The sequence below is a fragment of the Ursus arctos genome, unplaced genomic scaffold, assembly GCF_023065955.2.
Source record: "Ursus arctos isolate Adak ecotype North America unplaced genomic scaffold, UrsArc2.0 scaffold_13, whole genome shotgun sequence".
In the NCBI taxonomy this organism is placed as follows: Eukaryota; Metazoa; Chordata; class Mammalia; order Carnivora; family Ursidae; genus Ursus; species Ursus arctos.
In genome coordinates, this window is record NW_026622797.1 from 32,956,274 (window position 1) to 32,972,903 (window position 16,630).

A 16,630-nucleotide genomic window follows, 5' to 3' on the forward strand; every position below is an offset into this window, starting at 1 on the left:
AGTTAAACCGTGAGGAATAAGTTTAAAATTGCATCCCAGTCCCTGCACTGTGTTCACCTGATCCGGTGTCTCTTTGATAGGAGAACGCTGCCTTGATGATGACACTTACATGATGGATTTGTATCAGCTCAACCCCAACGCCGAGTGGGTCATAAAGTCAAAGCCGTCATAGGCTGAAGCTGCAGAGAACCACGAGGACCTCCTGAGACTATTGCTGGGGCAAGAGTGCAAATAAAAGAAACGGCAGGACCCTTGTATTGTTCCAATGTACCCAACTCTTGAATAGTGACACTCTGAAGCCTTAAAAAGTTACAGATTTGTGCTGCTGCCAGAATTACGTTTATTAATAAGACAATGAGCAAACAAATATCTCTGGAGTGAGAGGAAAAAGGGTTAATTAGCGTGGCGGCGATTATACTCTGTGAAAAGTGCCCGGATGTGACCGTTTATTTTATGTGAAAACACACTCTCTTCCCTCTCACTTTTTTCTCCTAAAATCATATACATGGTAATATGTGCTTCCTCTCCTTTTTCTCCTCCTCATGTCTGCCTCCCCCCCAACTAGGTTTGCTTTTTAACCGAAAAGATCACAAATACCAGGTATTTGGCAAGTCGTGAAGACAATGCATCTTAAAGTAGACTGAATCCAACAGTATTCCTGTCACTATCGAAAGTTAATATTCCTCCCTTTTAATCATTTGTTCAAACAATAACATCCCACTTTTTCCTGCTCTATCGCATGAAGTGATTTGCATTGTTTTCAGTTCATCTGACATATGTGCACAGAACCGTATCCACTATTAAGCAACACAACTGTCAGAAACTGCCAATTATTACTGAACTATTAAATACTTATATACTAAGAATAAATAAAATATATCCATGTGGAATAACTGGATTATGGATAACAAGAGAGTGAAAACCAAATCACTTCATGTATGCTTTATTCTCCTAAGTGAAATTTATGAAGTCTTAGCTGGCTTTACCTATTGTCGTATTAGTACAAATATGCATGATAGTAAAATCCAGTAATGGTTAAGAATGTTATTCTACTGAAAGAGGGATTTTTTTTTTTTTTAACTCCTAAAGAAGGCTGCAGGAAGCATTTTCTTTTTCTGGGTATGACACAGTCATATGAACAAGTTTTTGTTTGTGTACTTTAAATAATCAGAGTAAATTTATTAAAATGCCGTGGAAAGTACTATTCCCAGGGAGTTTAATGCACAAACCATATTGTGACAAGAGATGAGCCTCTGAACTGTAAATAAAAGAAATGAAGTGAGAAATGTTCAATATTTTATGAGTTTAGAGTGTAGTAAATAAAAGGTGATGTAAATGAATGTTGCACACACTGTGTTTATGAAACTTTTAGTAGTATTTTAGGGAAAATCATACACATTCTCAGAAGCTCTTGATGTCACTCCAGTTAGGAGGGAAAATGCTGTTAATGAGAACAGCCATAAATTTTTAGTGTGTAATTATAAGAGCAGCCTGTGGATATGATCACTTAAATAACATTGTGGTGATTTGTGCCATTGCTTTTTTATTTAAAAAATTTTTATAATTAAATGCATTTTTCTAAATTATCTTCTCTTGGAATTATTACTTTTAATCCTATATGTTTATGAATGTACTATATTTTTGCTTGTATTTGTGTTTTTGTTAAAAGCCAGTTCTTTTATTGTTCCTGTTGCTCCTGTGTAATATTTAAATTGGGAAGACATGTGGAAGATAAAAAACTGTTTCCATCTGTAGTGTTTTCCTTATGCAAACTTTTGTTCTTTAGGATTTTTCAAAAACATGTTGTATTCTGTTTCTGATTTTGACAAGATATATTAATTTCCCAAAATGTTTTATTAATAGCTTAAGTTAATGAAAGCAATTAATGATATAAACTCGATTAAGTGCTTAATACATTTTAGGGGTGCACAGGAGTGAATATAATGATTTAGATAGATGGCTTGCTAAAGCATATATCAACTAGCTTTTTACCACATTTACTAGTCCCCTGCTATGTGTGTTGGTGGGGGGAACACAAGAGGCTTTTGATAATGAAAAGAATTCCAGATCTTGGTAAATAAATACAAAGGTGCGACTGCATTTCGAGTCCTTAGAACTCATGAACCTTATTCCTTGATATTGAATAATATTGCTTTTATATAATCAAGAAAGATGTCTCTCTACACTTCTAAAGAGGAGAAACTTAGTAGTGCAGAGCCTCAAATATAAACGGCCTGGAATTAACCCATATGTTTTTTCTATAATTTTTTTTTTCTTAGTGAACTTTAAATCTTGTGGTAGATTAGTTTTTGCTTGTTTGTGAGGGACAATAAAAACAACAAACATATTTGTTATGAGTCTCAAACATCTTAATTCTTAACACAGTTGCTGTTGAAAAGTTGAAGAGCTGGTTTTTATAGAAGACTTGTTGCCCTGTTAATCTTTCAGAGATGTTTCTTTTTTTCTGAAGAGGGTTTTGTAATTATTTGCAATCTTTGCTGTATAATTCAATGTAAACTCCTTGCTAGCGCTCTTTGGGAAAAGCAGTTTATTTTACTGACTTCATGAAAGTTTTCATGAATTGTCTTTTCCTAATTTTTGTTTAACTGGATTTCATTTTCTCCCTCATTGTACTGATTTCTCATCCTCTTGATCAGTAGGTGGCAGTATTGGTCAGGGATTCCTTTGCATCTGAACTGTGGGAAGTTTTAAAAGTGAACCTGAGTTCATAGGTAAGTGATTGAGACTCAGTGCCAGGCATTTACAAGGCAGTTAGGTAAGAATACCACGGATCTCTCACTTTAATCACTGTTTTTGGAAAATTGTAAATAATAATAATTTCAGAGTTTCTGTGTTCCATTTATCAGTCTGCTTTTATTCTTCACCTGTGAGTGGGGAGGGAGAGACGCGAGGTGGGGTTTTTTTTTTTTTGAACCAAAAACCCGAGGGTTTTTTTGTTTTGTTTTGTTTTGTTTTTTTGACAATGTCTATCTCAAGCAGAAGGATCAGGACAAGAGGAAAGACAGTGAACCAGGAAAGTAAAAAGAAGGATGTCTAAAGAGGCATGATGACATCTGTCTTTAGTGTGTATGTAGTTGTTTCTTCATTTCAATCAACAAACATTTCCTGGACATTTACGTATATGTGCCAGACATGTTCTACCCTTGAGATAAATCAGTGAACAAAATAATAAGTAAAAATGAATTAGTAAGTAGAATGACCTAATATGTTGGAAGGATATAAGTGCAGTAGACACAGAAAAGAGATGAACAAGGTTAGTAGGATAAAAGGTGGAGGAATAGGTTCACTGTAGTAGTAAACAGTCTCTCATTGAACATCTAACAAAGACTAGAAGGAAGTGAGAAAATTGCCATATGTCTAAAGCATTCCAGACAGAGGGAATAATTAGAACAAAGACCCCAAAACAGTAGTGTGCTTGACTTAACCAACGGTTAGCAAGGGTACAAGCAGGGCTGGCGTAGAGTGAAGCAGCTACGACTAATGGATGAGATCAGAGAAGTAACACTGGGATAGGGATGGGGGATGAGTTCATGGCCTTGTACTAGGACAACTGTAATTCATGGTTTAAGACATTTTTGAGAGCAAAACAGGGCACCGTTGGTAAAGGCAGTAGCTGTGGAGTGATAGGAAGAGGTCGGTTCTGGATATAGTTTTAAAGGTCGAGTCTATAGGGTTTCTGGTATGAGAGAAAGAAAATGCACTTTTAATCAAGACAAGTCACAAGATTTTTTACTTGAGCAGTTGGAAGTATGGAGCTTCCAACAACAGAAATAGGGAAGGTGAAGGTAAATCGGGTATTCTGAGGGAGTAAGGATTTAGGAGCTCAGTTGTGGGTGTGTTGAATTTGAGATGTCTATTGGGCATCCAAGTGGCAATGTCGAATAGGCAGTGATTTGTGCAGATGGTGGGAGAGAGGTCTGGGCTGGGGTCAGCAGCATGTACGTGAACTTTTACCTTTAACCACAAGCTTGCCTGGGATCACCAAGGGACTGAATGTGGATATAGTAGAGAAAATCACGAAGGGGTGAGCCTTGGAAACGCCCACTGTTAGAGGTTAGGAAAAGGAGAAGGAACTGGCAAAGACATTGAAAAGAAATGACCTTCGAGCTAATGAAGAGATTGTGACGTACTGGAAACCAAGTGAAGAAAGGCAATCAAAGAGAAGAGAGTAATTGTCAAGTCAGATCCTACTTATAGCGCACATGAGCTAAAGGCCAGGAATTGACCCCTGGATTTACTATGTGGAGGTCATTGCTGACTTGATGAGCAGTTTAGGTAAAGTGAGAGGCTGAAAGATTATAGCCAGGTTGAGAGAGAGAAATCCAAGTGTGAGTATGGACAGCTCTTAAAATTCTGCGATGCAAGGGAGCAAATAAATGAGATATTAGCTAGCAGAAGAAGTAGGAGGTGTACTGAGGGCCTTGAATGCTGGGTTAAATACTTTTTGGAATTTATTCAATTATATAATACGTTAAGAGGTAACATGCGTCCTGGAGCCCAACTGCCTGGGTTAGCTAATGGGACCTAAGACAAGTCACTTAGGTCTCATTTTATACTTTGTATAATGAGAATAATAAGAATATTTACTTCTTGGCAGCTTACAGAATCAATTTATATAAAGGGCTCAGCAGGCTTAGCAGCATATCTGCCTGATAGTATTCAATAAACTTGATTAGTTTCATTAGGAGTATAGTGATCAGTATTATTAGATACAATATTATTGCTATCTCATTCAGGATTATTGGTTTTAATGCCATATTACTTTTCCACCTACTGTCTACTTTCCACCTAGAAATCACTGGCAGTAACTCTTCCTCAGGGTATCTGTGATACTGTAAAGGGCACAGAAATAATTCCATAACAAGTTTTCTCTACTTCAAGGTCAATGCAATTTTAAATAGGACTTGTTTTGTTTAAAGTAAACTGGGTAGGGACAGAAATTTCTCTGCATCTCAGACCAGGAGGTCTAGGAGGAAAACAGACTGGTCTGAGATGCAGAGAGAATTCTGTCCTGTACGCCAGGTCCCAGAAGAAAACAAACTCTTACCCAGTTTCCTTTCTTACGTGATACCTTGTTTGCTCAAAGGAGAATCCTGGGCCTCTTCAGTTGGTGTTAGCTGCTCCCACTCCATTGTCTTGGATTTTCTGGGTTTGTGATTTCTCAAATTTAAATTTAATAAATATAGCAATGGTAATTTTCCTTCCATTTCACTTGGCCTCACGTCTTAGAATCTGGACGTGGCATCCAGCCTTTTCATTTCTAACCTTAAGTATTACATGGGGTAACTTGCCTCTGATAGAAAGGGTATTATATGAAACATTAAAATCCCCCTCCATATAACTCTTTCTTAAACTCCTTAAGATTTCTTTGAAGGGTTTCATGAGCTATTTTCACACATAGCTGCATACAGTAATAAGAGAAAGAGATTGGTTGCCAGGAAAGCTGCTTCTATGGTATTTCCAACTAAAGCCAATATGCACTGACTTTGTCAAAAGCGAGCTTTTTATCTTGAGATTTCAAATCTTGATTTCTCAACCCAAGGAACTCAGAGAAGCTTCAGAGAAAACAGTCTACTCTCCACTGTCTTTATTCTTTGTTTGATGTTCACCCCTTGTTGCACCTGAGCAGCTCAGTTCTTGTTGCATCTCCTATAACTTTTACAAAATGGCGGCTTTCATGTACTCTCTGCCTTAAATCCCATTCCCCTTCAGCCAGGGCCAAAGTGAACAAAGAACTTAACCCTGGACTGAAGGTCATAAGGACAGTCACAGAGAGTGGCTCAGTTCTGAATAGTAGATCAGTTAAATTTTTCTGTCTTTCACCTGACAGTATTTACAAAAAGGAAGTGATTTCATCATTACATGTGTCTTTAAAACTCTCATTTCAATGTGAGAACTCTTAGGGCATCTTTGCTTTGGTTGCTTGTATCGCCCAGTTTGTATTAAGCAAGAGAAAATTCTGAGAACAGGAAGAATTAACTGTTGAGAGATTATGCATCACCTTTTGTCCAAGAATCTGGAAACACATTCTTGGACATGCCTCTTTCATCTTCAAGCTTTTCTTCATGTTAAAAATGGGGAAGGGATTAACGTTCTTTATTCTGAAGAAATTATTAGGCATTGTTAGATAATGCCTTAGAGAGTGAGTTCCTTAGAAAATGTTGTTATAAGGAATACTTTAAAGGTTCAGGAAAAAACATGGTTCTCCATTTGTTCCCCATTTCCTCCCTTTCTTTCCAAACATTTTAGTATTTGCTATGTGCTGCACTGGTTTATATTTTGGAGATGTAAAAATCAATCATCTGATGCATTCCCACAGAACACTAGATTTAGATTTGTGGATACCATCAATATGGGCTAGTGATAGGGAATGTATTCTCAGCAAATGGACTCTGATTGGAGGGAGGCGGAAATGGGTGCAGCTAATGATAGATTAAAATTTAGTGGGAGTATTGAGAAAAGATGCTGTTGATTGGGAAATTGTTAAAGCAGGCTGTGGCATTTCAGCTGGAAGCCCAGTTAGGATGCCACAAACTAGACCAGGCCAGAAACAATGAGACTCAGAATAAAAATGAGTGAGAGTGGGTTATATTGATGTTCCAGAATTGAGGTCAAAAAGACTTGATGAGTCTATGGGATGGAGATGACAGAGAGGTCGGTGTTAAAGATTCCTGGGAGGACTGCTCAGTTAAGTGTCTGACTTCAGCTCAGGTCCTGATTTCAGGGTCCTGGGGTTGAGCTCTGTGTCAGGCTCCCTGCTCAGCAGGGGGTCTGCTTTTCCCTCTTTTTCAGCCCCTTCTCCTGCTTGTGCTCACATGGTCTCTCTCTCTTTGTCTCTCTCTTTCTCTCTCAAATAAATAACATCTTAAAAAAAAAAAAAAGACTCCTGGGAGAAGATGAAAGTGTTTTGCATTGTACCCAGGAATGGGAAGTACTGGTTTGTAACAAAGGGATTGGGGTAGGAGAAAAGGGGGTATTATGAATTTGGTAGGGAGAGACAATGAGAATATGTTGAACTTGAGATGTATGAAAAACTTAAACAGAAATGCAATCTCTTTTAAGAAAGGTTTCTCTGAAAGATGTATATTTAAAACATATTTGCTTAGAGGTGATGGTTAAAGCCATGGGAGCAAAAGGAATCATCCCCTGTGGGGCGCCTGGGTGGCACAGCGGTTAAGCGTCTGCCTTCGGCTCAGGGCGTGATCCCGGCGTTATGGGATCGAGCCCCACATCAGGCTCTTCTGCTGTGAGCCTGCTTCTTCCTCTCCCACTCCCCCTGCTTGTGTTCCCTCTCTCGCTGGCTGTCTCTATCTCTGTCGAATGAATAAATAAAATCTTTAAAAAAAAAAAAAAAAGGAATCATCCCCTGAACATGTGGAGCCCAGAGAGGGCTAAGAACAACTTTGAAGTACCCCACCACCTCAGGGATGCAAAAAAGAAGAGATGCCTTAGAAGGAGCAGTTCAGTCCAGAAGAGTAAAAATCGCAGATATCAGGGAAAACAGATTTAGCAAGTAAGAAATGGTCAACTGTGTCAAATAACTGAGGAAAGTGAAGCAGATGAAGGCTGAGTAGAAACTATTGAAGCTGAAGTTTACACATTCAGGGCTGGCTGACCTAGAGAGCAAGTGGTTTTGGAGTGATGGGAACAGAAGCCTATCGTGATTGTCCAAGATGTACATAGGAACTAGAAGCTATGGATTTAGTTGGGATTGTTGGCAAGGGGCAAAAACAATAAGGTTTATTGTGGGGTTTTTTTTCCTTTGACATTTTGCAAAGGGGGGGAACCTTGATCATAAAATAGTTTTTACACATAATTCCTAATACCTGATATTACCTGTATTTCTTTCTTCAGTTAATTCAAGAACATCTTGGCTCCCGTTATCTAAAATAATCCTCAAAATAATTGAGTAACTTGAAGAAAACTGACCATGATAAAGGTAAAATAATCCCTAGGAATGTTGTTTGTCCTTAAGAGACATCATTAATTTTGTTTTTGTGATTTTTAAATTTAAGACTCTTTCCTAACTTGAAAGCAAAGGATTTTTTTTAACTTTATTTCATTTTTTTGGTATAGTTGATACATAATGTTACATTTGTTTTAGGTGTACAACGTAGAGATTCCGCATCTCTGTACCTTATGCTATGCTTACCATAGCTGTAGCTAACATTTGTCACCATAGAATGTTGTTATAATATCATCAACTATATTTTCTATGCTGTACTTTTCATTCCCATGAGTTATTCATTTCAACACTGGAAGCCAGTGTCTTGCACTCCCCTTCCCCCATTGTGTCCCTCTTCCACCCCTCCCTGCTCTCCCCCCAACCCAGCGGGTTTGTTCTCTGTATCTATAGTCTGATTCTGTAAAGCAGATGATTATAAAATAAGCTTGTTTGGAAGCAGATGTCTAAGAGGTTGATGATTTGATATATTAAGTTTGTCCCATGTTAGCAGCTCTTTGAAAATACCCTTGGTTGGGAGAGATCATTCTGTCTCCCACTGCTCTTCTGCATTGCTGCATGTGATAAGAGCTATTGTTCTGCCCTCTATAATCTATATAGCAAAACCTGGGAAATACATGTTAGATAAATTGGAAAATATGATGCTCTATGAAACAAGATGAAGACACGTGTTCATTTCCAAATCTTAATTTTTGAGAGATGAACAGAATATGTTGAAGTGCTATATAATTCTGTTCGAGTTTTTTACCCTCTAAAATGATTTTTACAAAGTACTGCATATTTTTACATAGAAATCTAAAATTTTTATCACAAGCTTAAATAAACTACAAAGGAATTCTAATACTTCAACATGTTTCAGGTGAAATTTAATGCCATAGTGATTTGATACTGTTGTCTGTTTTTAAAAAAAATACATGAAAGCTCTTCATTTACAGCAAGAAATTTCACATCATTTTTTTTCCTATTTCCATTTTACTTCCTCCTTAGAAATGTATCCTAATGTAATATATTCAGTGGCACAGATTAATTACATTTCTCTGCAGCACAATAAATATATATTGAAGTAATAGTTGATAAAACAACAAAAATATATTGCAAATCTTGATAAAGTTAATAAATAAAAAATTTCCATTTTATTAAAAATGGGGTTACTTAGCGAGATAGGGTTTTTAGTTTTTTCTCAACTGTCAATGGATAGATATAACTTATTCCTAATTATTTAACCTCCATTCTTCTCTTTTTCAACTTTATTTATGTATATATATATATATATATATATATATATATATGACATATATAAATATGTAGGCATTGAGAAAGTTGTTACCATACACATGTAAATCGGAAGTTTAAAACTTAATTATAGCAGTGATACAGTTTTTTAAACTCCTTTAAAGTTCATTACATGCCAAAAATCACTGTGATCTATTACTAAAATTATTTGTGATGTACTAGCTAATTGGTCCTTCTTCATAACTGTTGAAAGCAAATAATTTGGAACAATTTGACTCATATACAGATTTGTTAACACAGTTGTTATAGTAAGTTATTTTGTTGGTTTCTTAGAAGTATGGCAGAAAATGATAACTGAGTCAAAGAGTATAAAAATATTTGAGGTTCTTATTGCATATGTTGTCAAATAGCATTTTAGGAAAGTTATACTTATTTATACTTCTATCATTGGCAGTCAAGTGATAATCTCAATGTCTTCTCACTATCACTATTTTCTTTAACATTCATTAATTTCGTGGTTGAAGAAATTATATTTCACTGCCTTAATTTGCACTTTGTGGGTAATTATGATGCTAATTATGTTTCATATGTTGTGAATTAGCAAAATCAGGAAAGGTAGCTCTTTAGTCTCTGTTTCTCTATTACAGAAATATTTATGTGCATATTTGATATTTAACCTATTTACTTAGGATACTTAGATTTATCATATTTTTGTATTAAGTGAGAATAAAGGTATAGTAAATATTATATAAATGTTCTAGAAGGGCGCCTGACCCATAGGAAGTAATACAAATGTCATTTGGCATCGGCATCCTCATTGTCATGTTGTTTTCCTTAGTTTGGCTTTAAATAATTTGATTTTTTTAAAACATAAAACTTCCTTTTTTCACATTATTTTTTCTAGGTGTTGTTGAGTTCTTTTGAACTGGGAGGCCATTATTTAATAAGGAATGCTTCCTTAGAAATGTAGACTATCTATCCTTGGGAAGATAGTGTTTAAAATGGTGTTGATTCTCACCATCTCCTTTAACTTGTTGATTTGAGTGTAAGAATTACTAGAGAAGAGGAACTCCCTTTCAGCCATTTTTCATTCAACTCGAGGTTTCCTGACTATCTGTCGTTTTCTACAAAGTTACACAATATAAAACTGGGGCATCCTATATCAAAAATATATACAAATAAACTTGTGGGCACAGGAGTGATGCTCAGATTGTAATCACTGGTGTGGCATGGGCACTGGCCCAGCAGAATGAACATGGTATTTCGCTGCAGACCTGGTTTTGCACTGGACTGGTATGTATCACCTGAAAATGATGCTAAACGAGGGTTAAGAGGCATTTGAGTATTTGGAAACTGGTGTATATATATATATTTGAGATGTAAAAGTGGTTTCGCAAACTTTTATACCAACGTGTTTATGTACAAGGTATATCTGAGTGCAATTTTAATGGAACTGTCAGTCACTTGGTTAGGGAATGTATGGAGGTAATAATAAAGAGTAAGGAAAATGAACTTCTCTAGGTAGAGAAATACAGTGACTAGGATTCCAGAGATATATGGTTGGTAAATAAAAAATAGTAAACCAACAAACAAAAAACACCAAAAAACCTTTCGGCCTCAGGACAACATACGCTTATTCTGGAATGAGGATCATTTGGCATCCAACCTCAAACTGTAAGAAGAACTTGCAAATCTCTGAATGGGTGCAAAGGTAGCAGATGACCTCCAACGATGGCAAGTACAAAGACAAAGATTTAGGAGAAACATTCATTCACATTTAAAATATACAGTGTATTACTCCGGGTCTGAACCTAAAGTAGAAACTTGGCAGACACTATGTAGATTGTTCCATGAAGACAAAAAGACCCAGGGACCTGTTGTAGCCAAAAAGCAAACTGAGCAAATGGTAGGCTTATCAAATACAAAAAAACCCAGCGGAGACTATACTCCATAGAGCTATGGCAAACCAACCCCTATGTGAAGTCTGAGTACAGCAAATGTGAGCATTTATGTGAATGCACTTTGTAAATTGTACACGTTATCTAGTGAATATTAGCTATGATGATGGCAGTGGTGATGATGTTGTTTTAATGTAACCAGAGCAAGTCTACACTAGAGTTTGTAGTGACAGCATCCTCCATGGAAATACCATGATTCTCCAGCTCGAGAATATGAAGCTGTATGAATCGTGGACTGGCGAATGTGAGGTGAGCGCTACGCCAAGTGTTAAAGTGGGTAACGCATCCAGGAATGAGATTGTCAGCACATTAGTGCAGGGGCTGCTTTTGCTCATCTGGTGTCTGCAGTGTTTAATGCAGTAATTGGCAAATTGTAGGTGATCAGTGAATGTTTGGGTCTCATAAACACCTCGAGCTTACACACGTATAATGTAGGTAGGATTCTGAAAAGGATTCAAAGAAAACAGGCAGGTTTAACCATAACAGAGGCATAATTAGCTTAAAGAAGCTGGTATCTTTGTCCTGTTTGAAGTTGTCATCAGGGAAGATGTCCATGTCACCGCATTAGGCATTAGGCAGGATTCTAGGTCAGGTGATGGGAGGCATTGTCCTCAAGTAGCCATTTTTCTATTTAATTCATTTATTGTTTTTGTCCTTAGGTATAGGCAATGTACTCAAATACCAGTAAGATACAGAAATAGTAACGATGTTATTAGCATTTATTGGGTACTTTGTACCAGGCCATGTATCATGTCTTTTATATACATCGCTGTTTAACTTTCACACTACATCTAAGAGGGCGATATTTTTATACCCTGTTTTATCAGTGAGGAACCTTCTCCAACAAGGTCAGTGAAACGGCTGCATCAGGATTCAAGCTGACAACAAAGCACATACCACTCACAATAGGCCATAATGTTTACAAACCAATCCAGGAGGTAAAACCAAAGTGCTCAAGTATTACGTCACTTCAGAGGAGAAAGAAGAGATGCCCTCATGAGCTGGTGCATGGCAGGCCAAGACTGTCATGCTCGGTACCTCCAAGGGCTTGTAGCTCTGCAGATGAGAGATTGTTCACAGCCAGCTATCATTCTGTGACTCTATGAGTTGCTATGTCAACTGGGACTAATTCAACAATATAGCACTGGAGATTTTTTGAAGGTAATAATGTTATGATTACAAAATGCCTGGCTGGGATTTAAAGAGACTCAAACTATCCAAGTACCAGGCTTCCATGGCACATATGCCAATATCTACATATGTTTCCTGGTAAGGAACCAGCGTATACCAGAGAAGCCCCACTCTGAACATCCCCAGCTGTTGGGGATGTCATCTTGTAACCCTGACTAAGATCCATGTCCTTTTTGTTTACCATAGTAAAATATAATTTAAGATCTATGAGTCTGAGCATGTATTCTGAACAATTCCCAAATCGAGTTCTTGAGAGCTGTGTCTGATTTCTTTTTCCAACAGGTAAATCTTGGAAAAAGGGCATTCCCCCCTGAGGAAATCGTGAGGAAGCCCAGAGAAAGGAAGCGGAAGGAATAGCAAATGGTGTGATGTGGCCACGTGTAGGAACAGGAAAGTAAGAGAGGGAACAGGTAAGCTGGGCACACTTTAGGATCCCTACTGAGTCTCCAGTTTCCCTTCCTTGAGGCATGTTTGTGGTGTGAAACTTGCCAGTCTAATTGGACCAAGAGTGGACACTTGATTTGAGATGGACGGTTTTTTCCTGGGAATTTAGAATTTAGACCAAGCATCCTCTTATCAGTCCCCGTACCTAACTGGGATTGTGTTTGGGACGCTTAGGGTTTCCTTATCCCATCGTGGGGACTGAGGGGAGAAAGAGAAGGTTTTTCAAAATCAGGGTAGGCAATGGGGAGCTAAAATCTTTTTTGTATGAGGGGGACATGTAATCAATCATATCTAGTCTGCCAAAGACATCTAATCCTTCTTAGTTCTGAAAGGTGCTAAATTCATCTTATGACAGCCATTCCAAGTGCCTGCTCTAATGTACTTTGCTGAGATGAAACCAAAGTATTTCTTTTCCATAGGATTAAATGCACTCGGCTCAGCCCGAGTTTATGGGGCATCAAAAATAAAGAATGTCAGCTTAAGTGATTCCTCAGTTCCCTTCCTTTCTGATGAGGTTTGGTCATGTAGACATCTTTCTTTTTCTTCTCCTTGACTTACACTTAACCCTTGGCTTTTGGAGAATTAGATTATCTTTTAAATTTTCTTCTAATCACGTGCAACTTAAAAGCTGTGGCAGTCCAAATCTGTTGGAAAGCTCCAAAACATGGGCTCTCTGGGTCTTGATAATATCTAATGAGATGGTCTGCAGAATTTCATTTGTTGACAATGGCGGTCTTGTTATTTTTAAGTGGTTCTTTTTCATGCTCCAACAATGGCCTCTGGAGAAGGCTGCAAACAGCTTCTTCCCACGTTTCATTTAAGGAGGGTGAATGTGCCTATGTTTTCAGAGAGAGGGCAGCTGCAACCCCGAGAGTATGGCCAGTGTTCCCTTTTATCGTCTTCCTCGTGTGCTGTCAGATTCCTGGTGACAGTGAGCCAGACACTCTAGGAGATGAGCTGCTCTCAGCGCATCAATACTGTCATTCTCCCCTTGGCTCCTGCCTTCATCTTTCCCTGCCTGCTCCTCGTCTGCTCTTTGCTAACATTCGTTGACTGCAGCACAATTCCTCCATCCTTGCCTGAGTCACAGGCAAGTATGTTCTGTCTTTGATAAAGATGAGTTGGTATTGACCTTAACATTCCCTGTGCTGCTTCCTTGCTGGCCTCTCTTCTGCCTCCCTTACCTTTCAGGTATCAAACTGATAAACGTATAAGAAAAAAGGGACAACAGTGAATAACATTAATAATAACAGTAACCATTTGGGTACTTCCTCTGGTTCATCCACCGTGTTAGCACTCTGTAAGCATTTTCTCCTTAAATTCTGATGAAGAACGATGGTGAGGTATTGCTAGAATTATCTCAATTTTCGGAAAGGGTAGCTGAGACTCAGAGTTCACATGACTTTCCCATTGGCAAACCTAGTAAGTGACAGAGATAGGACCTGAAGCCACATGTCCTGTCCACGTCAATGTTTCTGCACACAGTACTGTTATAACTCATTGCTCGGGGACATGAAGAAAAACACTTTTGAGAACCCTCTACATTGTTCATTTTCGTAATATTTGGTCTTTGGCAGCCAAGAGTCCCAGTGGCAATTTTGTTTCTCCTTGTTTCACTGTTACTGAAATCCGGGATCTGGCATTCATCCTCTCTGAGTTCATAATCATCTCTTATCTCCTTTAAGAAGAGGTATTTAACAGACATGTCTTCTGGACCTAATAAGAGTGCAGAGGCTAGCTACTATCCCGTCGTGCTTACATCAATATTTTGTTTTTTAAATACCTTGCATTAGATATAATCAATACCTTTTTTCCTTTTAGCAGTATCTTCACAATTTGTGATAGGAATGGATGGCTAAAGTCTGATTCAGTGTTACAAGCCAGGAGCCAGCACAGTTTATATGTCCGACTCACTGCTTTATGTGTTTTCTCAGTGGATCATTGCAATAGGCAGGTGAGGTTGATTGTAATATGATCTTCATTTTCAGAGAAGAAACTACAGCTCAGTATAATAGCAAGCCACCGTCACCTAGATTATTGCAAATTCTCCCAACTGGTCTTTTCACATGTCCTCATGCTTTCACTTTCTTTTTCCACATTATTACAAGAATGGTATGCTTTAAAATGTAAATCTGATCAGGCCACTTCCCTGTGTAGGTCCCCTGAGTGGTTTCTAATTTCCCTCGGAACCAGGTCCAGAATCCTTAACGTGGCTTAGGAGAGTTCCATGTCTCACCACTGACCAAGTTCTCAGCCTCATGTATTTACCTCTTTACTCAAAACTTCTCTAACCCTCTTCTGCTTGTTTTCTTTCCCATCTCTGGTATATGCCTATTCAAGTAGAAATTGTATTTTCTGGCTTTCAAGTTATCTGAAAAAGAGCCCGAGCTCCTGCTTGGCTATTCCTTATTGTGCCTGACACACTGGCAAATATAGTAGTTCTATCACATCTCTTCAGCTGTTGTCTGGTTATGCCATGCTTCACATACCAACCCAGAAAACCATTTTCCACATGTGGTAAGCTGAAGTATTGCCTCTCAAAGATGTCCACATCCCAGTCCTTAGGACTTGTGAATATTACTTCATATAGCAAATAAAAAAAAAAAAAAGACTTTGCTGAAGTGACTGAATTAAGGATCTTCAGATGGGGAGATTATCCTGGATTATCTGGGTTGGCCTGATGTATCACAAGAGTCTTTATAAGAGGAGGCAGGAGATGGAAGCAAGTGGTAGAAGATGTGACAACAGAAGCGAGAGGTTGGAGTTACAAGGAAGGGGCTAAAAGCCAAAGAATATAGGCAACCTCTAGAAGCCAGAAAAAAAGACAACAAAACTGCTTCTCCCTGAGCCTTCCAGAAGGAACAGAGCCATGCTGGCAACTTGATTTTAGATTTTTGACTAAGAGAATAAATTTGTGTTGTCTTGTGCTACTAAGTTTAGGGTAATTTGTTAGAGTAGCAGTAGGAAACTAACACACCGCACATTCAACTTTCAAGAGTCTTCATAACTGAGAAACAGAAGTCATTCATTCAACAAATATCTGTTGAGTACCGAGCACTCTACTTAGGATATTGCCCTTAATGGTCTTTATATTCTAATAGAGGGAGACAGAAAAGAAACAATAACTATCATGTTGGAATTATAAGTGCTATGTATTTAGAGAAAGGAAAAATAGGAACAGGAGGAGAATTGTAATTTTACATAAGGTGGTCAGTGTGAGACTCAGTGAAAAAATGAGTAATTTGAAGGAGTTAGACATATGGACATATGAAAGGGCATTCTCCAGGCAGACAGACAAACCAGTACAAGGACCATGAAAAGGAATATACCTGCCATGTTTGTGGAATGGTAAGAAGCCAGTGTGGCTGAGGCAAAGTGGGCCAGAGTGGAGTAAGTAGTAGGATAATGAGGTCAGAGAGATAATAGTGGAGCCAATCATATAAGGTATTTCTTTGGATAAAGTGGGTTAGTCTTGAAGGGTTTTGAACAGAGCCGTAAGATGCACTAAAGGGGCGCCTGGGTGGTTCAGTTGGTTGGGTGACTGACTCTTGATTTCAGTTCAGGATCTCAGCTCAGGTCTTGATCTCGGAGTTGTGAGTTCAAGCCCTGCATTAAGCTCCACACTAGATGTGGAGACTACTTTAAAAAAAAATGCACTAGAGCAGGTTTTTGGAAGAATCTCTCTGTTGCTGTTTTGAAAATAAATCCAGAGTTGGGGAGGGGATGGGGATAATACGGATGAAAGTAGACACAAGTGAGAGGGCTGTTGTAACAACCTAAGGAAGAGATATTGTTGGTTCAAATCAAAATGGTCCCTGTG

General features: G+C 38.1%; 1 protein-coding gene and 1 long non-coding RNA gene across 4 annotated transcripts in view; both read left to right on the top strand.

Moving 5' to 3' along the window:
• ARHGAP18 (Rho GTPase activating protein 18) overlaps positions 1–6,902 on the top strand; it is a 195,041-nt gene extending 188,139 nt beyond the window's left edge. For all 3 annotated transcript variants that reach the window (XM_057311054.1, XM_026504784.4, XM_057311055.1), the window contains exon 15: positions 81–6,902. In XM_057311054.1, coding sequence (XP_057167037.1) covers positions 81–172 — 92 coding nt within the window. In that variant the 3' untranslated portion in view covers positions 173–6,902. The remainder of the gene's footprint in view (positions 1–80) is intronic.
• Positions 6,903–9,770: 2,868 nt separating this feature from the next.
• Positions 9,771–15,929, top strand: LOC130543539 (uncharacterized). The gene is made up of 2 exons (XR_008958950.1): positions 9,771–12,336; positions 12,649–15,929. It is a non-coding gene; the product is annotated as an uncharacterized LOC130543539 (long non-coding RNA).
• Positions 15,930–16,630: the final 701 nt, after the last annotated feature.